At 34.7% G+C, this 7841-nt stretch overlaps 1 protein-coding gene across 1 annotated transcript; it reads right to left on the bottom strand.

Annotated features, from left to right (window-relative positions):
* Positions 1-629: 629 nt before the first annotated feature.
* LOC145780364 (uncharacterized) lies at positions 630-2644 on the bottom strand. Its single transcript, XM_082592064.1, has 4 exons — positions 2534-2644; positions 1943-2081; positions 1570-1740; positions 630-1137 (listed from the first exon to the last, which is right to left on the bottom strand). The coding sequence occupies exons 1-4, from the start codon at positions 2612-2614 to the stop codon at positions 860-862; spliced, it is 669 nt and encodes a 222-aa protein (XP_082448190.1). The 5' UTR covers positions 2615-2644; the 3' UTR covers positions 630-859.
* Positions 2645-7841: the final 5197 nt, after the last annotated feature.

Genomic DNA, 7841 nt, shown 5'->3' on the forward strand with positions numbered 1-7841 from the left:
AGATCCTACTATTAAGAAGTTCATGGCTCAATACTAGTAGGTTAAAGTTTGTCTCTAAAGTAATACTGCTAATTTTTTTTAAATACAGCTTAGGAATGCATCAACTTTTCAACAAAGTTTGAATGCATTTTTTCAAATGTGATTTTTCAATTTTTTTCGGGGGGTGACCCTCACACCCCCCGACAAATCGTTCCCCTTCGGCAAACTCAGCGTCTTGCAACATTATTAAATTGTTTTAGTACAGTAGCAAATAACGTCTGAACTTTAAATGACATAAACAAAATTAATTGGCGTCAATGCAATACAAGACAATTTGACGCAAAAAGTTATTTTCAGGATAGGGAGAGGGGGTTTTGGACAAAAATTTCAATTTTTTTTCTGAGGTCTTATAATGTCCAGTTGTATTCTAAAATCAGGGCTAAAGCTGCCTCCTCCCCTACTTGTAGCCTACATCGGAATGGTAAATTAAAAATTGACCTATCTGTGAGAAAACAATCGGAGGATTTCAAATTCTTCTTTGTTGAAACTAAGCCACCTAGCTATTGATATTGACTTGCAGCTTGTAGATGTATAGAATGTGAATAAGCTCACAAAGACTTGGCAATAAATAAAACGTCGATTACACAAAACATGTTGAAGTAGGTGTTTATTAAAAAAAAATAGCACTTGCAATAAAAAAAGTTTAGTTGTATAAAAGGTTACAGTGCCTACAATCCAGTAATATTTACATAACTTGCCGACAGGTTTAGCCCATCACACAATCAAATCAATCCGTTTACAATAAATATTGCACTGTTTTAATATCGATAGATTTTTAAATGATCAGTGAGATCTTTGGGTGACATGAGCTTCTCTATCGTTAAAAAGCAATGTCATTGAATGATGTTGTACTTGTTGAACGTTTTTTGTACACAACTTTGGGTGAAAAGGACTCCACAGGCTTGACAACAAGAAAATACTTTGCTTTCGGTGTGCTACTAGCTTTTGTGCATTGTTGCGCAAAATACTTTGCTTTGTTGAACCAGCTATCTGAGCATTGTATTCCGACTCCGTTTAAGAAGGGATTGGTATAGCAAGTCAAATAATATGGCTGGGCGCGCATCCATAATGGAATTTTCCAATTCTTTTCAGTCGGACCTAAAACAACAGTTAATAATATTAGAACCTCTTTTCACCATTTTCACCCGGATACTCAACAATTTATGAAATTATAAGTTCTAGGCTTATATTTTATGCGCAGTTGTTTTAGCTTTTTGATAATTTTAGCTTTTTGATAATTTTTGCTGTTTTAAGTTGTATTATTTTGATCTTCTTGACTTGGCAGTACATCTTAAGTGATACTTTTCGTTAGTCTACTGCCAGCTTACAGTGGGTTGCGATTCTTTTTATTATTATCGAAGCTTACGGAATAAAACAAGTGAAAGTTGAGAATGAGCATTTAAGGCAGGCTGTCATTCTACGATATGTGAGGAGCAAAGCTTCATAGCACCAAGTCAAGTAAAGAATTTGAACTAACTGGAAAACAGTGCATTCAAACGTTAGATAAATCAATTTATTTCGTCTACTAACCTCTCTTTGAACCATTCTCATTAAAAACAACAGCGTCTCCATAGTTCCATTTCTTGCTTGAAGACGTTATATTAATCCAAGCCCCATAAATTCTTTCTCGCATGTTTTTGTATTGCTGCAAATCCAACATGCATTCATCAAAAGGGTACCACTCATCCTCAACACCTTTCACTATAAGAAAGAGAAAGTTTACAAATAATGACACTACTTCGAATAAACCTTGAAGAACACGTTATCAAGCAGCCCTTAAATAAAGCTATTTAAGCAAATTTAAACTTCTTAAGAAATTAATGCATATTTCTTGGATTTTAAAACAAAGCAAAAGTTATATCAATATTTTTTAAAGTACAGTATATCGTAATCATTTACTTACACCACCATTGACATTTTTCAAAACCAGATGTGTCGGATCGTATTCTTCCGTTAGGTGTCGCTACTGGATTAATTTGCAACTCTTCCACTTTCTGTTGTTGGTTGGACTTGAATGCAACAGGAACAGCAAAAATGTGAGGCTGAAATATTTGCAACAAACTTTAAACGAAAGTAACAAATCTTGAGATAATTTCAAAACATTTATGAAATTTTAACGTTGATGAGCGTTGGCTAAACATTCTGGAGTTCTTTTGACCAAGATTGAAAAATTGAAAGAGTATCAGTTAACAAAAAATTCTGACAGTTTAGCCAAAACATATTAAATCGATTCAATATAAGCAAACATTCGTTACACATTTAAGTTTGTAGCCTACGTATTAAAAACTTCTTTAAATAGAGTATGATCGAAATGATTAGGCAAAACAAGGGTATTAAACTTTCGCGGTAATTGTAAGCTTATTTTCTTTTTAACTAGTTTATTCTTTAGTAAAGAGATGCTAGCTATTTAGGCTATTTACAATAACTTGTAGGCGTAGGCTACAAGCGGCATGACAAAGGTAACAAAAGCAACGTTTTCTAAAACAAAACTTACTGTCTGATGAATTAAAGGCAATTCATGCTGGTCGATATTCATAGTGTTCGAAGTCTCCAATAAAGTGCCAGTCACTGTCATAGTTCTATTTATACTTCACAAAAATATTAAATGTACTTTAAGCTAATGTAAATGAACTAAATTGCTTATAAAATCTAAAAAAAAATAATGTAATCTTATTGTAAAAGGAGATTGAGTAGCTTGTAATGAAAGAACTTTACAACAACATTTATTCAACAGCAGCAGTTAAACCGACTTTTTGCATCAGGGCTATACTGCGTATACATTAAGGCTATCCAGTGATATTTCACGACAATGAAAGCGTAGATGAGAAATGTTCAGATTATTAACTGGTGTGTATAGCTTTCATGGCAATCATTTCTTGCAGTGAAGCATGTCACCATTTTTCTGTCTTTTATAAGTTCTCTGGTCTGGCTATTTGCCATTGCGCAATAAGTTGATACGAAGCTTCGCTGTAATTTCTGCACACTTTCCATCACAGTTGTGACATCACGAAAACAAAAACTCTGACGTAAGTAACATTTTGAGGGAATGGGATTGTCAATACATTTTACGTAAAATCATTTCCAAAGAAAGTCGTACTTACTCGTTCACAATTGCCAAATAAGGTAAAAACATTTCAATTCTTGATTGTTCAATTTCTGTTTTGGATTGCCGAATCATGCGCGTATTTTGCAAAAGAGCTCTCAAACTAATCACTCAAACTGACTTTCATCAGTTGCCTTCCATTGCAAAATTACTTCATTATTCATTAATGCCAAATATGGGAAAAAAATACAGACAACTTTAAGGTTTCGTAAACGATAATGAAAAAACTTTCCTTACATAAGGCATTTCCAACTTGTTACAAAATGTCTAGTCGTACATAACACTGTATCATCTCTTCAAAATGGTTATTTTTTATTACAAAAAAAGCAACATAAAATAAATTGCCTAATACCAAACGTATCTCAGACTCAAGCATATTTTTCTTGAATGAATTCTTTTCATAAATGCATCAATCTAATATAAACATATTTTGAAGTAACTTAACGTCATCATATGTCAAAATTACGTATTTCAAACGTTTGCTGTCAAACAAAATTAACTTTCAAGGTAAAATGTCTCAATGTGAACCCTCATCAACAGAAGACCAGCGTAAGTGCGTAATATTCTCTTCTGCATGCCCGTCATTTGACAGTTGACGCACAGTTGTTGGCATTTGTGGGCTCAAACGACTGGCCCACTTCCTGCCTTGTATAGTGCTCCCCAAAGTGATCCAAAAGTGCGGTCAATGATAAACTTTTCTAGAGTAATTTCTGGGTTGCAAGACCTGTGAAGAGGTTGTCGAATGATTTTCTGCGCTCAAAATTTCCGTAATATATAGCCTACTCATGCTGTTAAAACCTCTTAAAATTATTAGAAGTTTTAATCAAACATTTTATTGTAAAATTTCATTAATGTTTAGGCTATAACTGAACATCGCATGAAAGCAAGAAAATGACAATTTTTTTTAAACTTAAAGCGTAGGTTTGAAATTGAAAATAAACATTGCTTGATTGAAAGGCATTCTGTGGTTGCCATCTGGAAAACTGGAAAATGACATTTCATTACTTTTTGGAAAAGTAAATTTTGCCTCACATCAAACCATTTTTGAACTCACATGATTGCCGCTTTGAATACGGCATTGAATCTTATCGTTTCAATGTTTTGTTGCCTGCACATTTCCGCAGCACATTGTCACGAGTTTTCGTACTAAGAAAATGAATCTTTCGCAGTTGCACTATTTCGTATTGCTATCATTTCGCACGGCCCTATTTGCGACCTATGTTTCTGTTTCGGTCCAGACTCTGAACCTCCAAACCTTTTTGGAAAAGCACACAGCTCCAACGATCACTAGTGCTAACGAGAGTCTCTTGCTCAATCATGCACAAATGGCGATTTTTTTTCTTTAGCAACGTGTAAGTGCAACTTGAAGAAACAACCTAATGACCTTGTTATTCCAAGTACTGAGTAGAATGCATGATCTTGCAGAAGATTACCCAGAAACGTAACTACCAGCGGTGCACCCAGTGCAATGCACCATAGCCTTAGACTTAGAGCATTGCTACATTTTATTGTGAAACGTTTAAGTTAAAAACTAAGGTAAACTTGTTATTATTTAGTTGTAAATGTAGTACACATAGCCTTTTCGTGCAGGATTTTGTTTATTACTTGAGGTGTTTGTCGCAGCTTAGCCTACATAGGGCGCCTCTCTAACCACTTAATGTTGGTGTTTGGCTCGACTTATCTTGTTCTTATGGAACTTATATGTTGACACCGAATCAAACATCAAACACACCATAATTAAAGTTATTTTTTGTGTTAGGGGAAGGGGGGTGATCGCCCTGACACCGGCTCTAGATTAGAATATGGTTGTTATCATTGCGTGAGTTTCTATGTTTGAAGTGTGACGAAAAAAGTATAGGCCTAATCAAACCTCTGGCAAGGAGCAGGAAATTGGCGAGGTTGATGTATAATTGCTGCTGTAGTGCCACGTGCAAAGCAACCTAATCACACATAACGGTTTTCTAAAAAAAGCTACAAGCTTCAAGAACGTGTATATGGCATAACAGTTTACTTAACAGTAATTTTGACCAATATTAGCATCAAATGTGCATTAAATCTTATAGGACAACTTATAACGGTAGTGCACAAAAACAACTAAGTTTTTTTTAACCGTAATAACCTTTGATTGAAACAAATCGATTGGTATGCTGTGTAAAGCTAACGCTTTTCCATTTCATGTTCAGAAGTTGAGTCAAGAAAAGCCCACACACAAACTAACACAAATAGGCTACGTAAGTACGATATCTTTTGGTACCAACTGCTGCAAGGAAAGGTTGAAAAATGACTAACTTCCCCTGAAAACATTTTCATTTGATTCCAATGAGTTTTTCATATTAAAACAAACAAACGAAGTTAAACGATTTGAAGGAAATCCAAGCCTTAGGCATACAGTCATGCCGCAGTTCAGGTTTGTCAGTTGATAAGATCAGAATACAAAGATAAACGATTGGAACTGGCGAACAATAAAATAATAAAAAGGCAAATGAACTTTTAAAAATAGCAGCAAATGGAAAATTTTACAAGATTTATTAACAGAAACACAAACACGTAGCCTACTAAGTCAAATGCACAGGTTGGTAACTAGAAGATGGGTGATAGAATTGCAAATATTGAACGTTATTTGAAAATCAACGATATCTTACAGTTTTTTTAAAAATCATTTTCAAACATCAAAATACAGTTTATTGACTTTAAAATTGGTATCGTTAAAACTTGACGAAATGTTATAATCCCATAGTTCTTAAACCGACATGCTCATCATAAAGAAATGACATTTTGAGATGGAAAACATGAATAATGAAAAAACATCATGATGTTCTGGCATTACAAAAAATAGTTGTCGGTAGGTCTTCTCATCTTGCACAATTTATAGGCTATTTGTACAAAGTGGCAATAATTTACTGCTGCGTAGGTTGTTTTATTGCTCATTGCTAAGGTATGAGTTTGAACAAATCGTGCATTTTTATTTAAGGATGCGATGTTTCTTATGGTCGTGAAATAGAGTAAGTCATGTACAGTGTAATGTAGGCTAAGTCAAAGCCACTTTTACCAGCTTTGCAGCGTGCTGCTTGATTTTCTCAACAAACTCTTTTGTAAATGATACGTTGATAACGTAAGATAGATCTAGCGTAGCCACGTTTCTAACGTAAGGTAGATCTAGCGTAGCCACGTTTCTTTTTCTTCTGTTTGAATGATGTAGCCTGAACTACTGCGCACTAAACGTCAACATGTCTGGCTGGATATGATTTTGTCATAGACTGTGACACTTAAATTGTTATTAATTGGCCTATATAGCCTAGTTTGTTTTATAAAATTCATCACGACTTCTTTATAGATTTAATTATTCCCACATTTCAAATCAAAACTTAGTCTCGGATCTTCCCTGATAAGTCAATGATTAAACAACTGGCATTACAAATGAATCAATAGCAAGGCCAAGTACCGTAACGCTAGATTCGGGGTATGTGCTTAAACAAGCACATCTTTCTATTTAGCGACACCAAGTGGATGGACAACTTTTCAGACAGCTATTTTTCAACAACAAACGAAAATTTCATGCAGTCAATCTTTGTAGCCGAACATGCGTCAGAGGCTCAAAGCCTCTATAAGTATGAAAAACTTCCAGAAACAAAGCTTTCAAACAAGAGTTTTCAGTCGAAGGATAAAGATTCCTGCTAGGTATTCAAAGTCATATACTCCAACTTCAGGGTGTGCAAAGGCGGCCGTCGGGTTTCGAAAGTCATACATCAGAAACTCACCATTGCTTTAAACTCAAACTAGAAATCTTAACTTCAATAACATAATGAAGTGACTACTGGAAGCTACTTTTTATGTCTATTGCTCTATAGGACAGGGAATTATGAATTTATATGTCAAAGCTGAGCGAGATACGTCAAACCTGTTTTTCCACTTTGTTGCTGTATTTTTGTCGAGCGTCTCTTTGATGTATAATTTCAAATATCTTCGCGATGCCGTGTAACTGTAAAACTTCAGACGAGGAAAGCTGGCTTGGTTTTGTTAAAGGCACTGTATGAAGCCTTTTTAGATAGGCTAAATAAGACAAACTCATAGAGAACAATGTGATACATTGAGTTTAACATAGTATTTTTGCTTTATCAAAGATAGAATTACTGGCTAAGTTACGTTTTCATGGTATCAAATGTAACTGCAAGAGTTAACAGTGCCTGCGGGAAGGATAGGCTAGTGGTTAGGTAAAGCGCAAAAGTTTTGCGATTTAAGTTATAAACCTCACAAAAACTGACCTGCCTCTTCTATTTGCTTTTGAATACTAATATCAAAAGAATAATTTATTTCCTGCAGTGGCTGGTTTTTGCAGTAGACCTAAAGATAGCTTCAAATTTACAAAAACAGCCTGATAACTATTTTCAGTGTTTTATAAACAAAGGAAGAAAAATTAATATAACCAAGACATAGGAATCTTTGAATATCATGCAAGATGTAGCATATTATCGAGTAGGCCTATTTTGCAGAGTTTAGTAATTTGGAGCATAGATGTTTTTTTTTTATCCATGCCAAAATGTCTTTAACCATGCCCTTATCCAAAACAAATTCAATGAACAACTATCTTTCCGGGAACTTATTTTGCCATGAGGCTCGTGGTGGTGATGTTTATTTGGCTCCTTAAAAAGATTGCTTTTGCAAGGTCCTTTCAGACGCGTTTACATTCTAAAACAAAAAG

This window comes from Aplidium turbinatum, chromosome 11 (genome assembly GCF_918807975.1).
Source record: "Aplidium turbinatum chromosome 11, kaAplTurb1.1, whole genome shotgun sequence".
Lineage (NCBI taxonomy): Eukaryota > Metazoa > Chordata > Ascidiacea > Aplousobranchia > Polyclinidae > Aplidium > Aplidium turbinatum.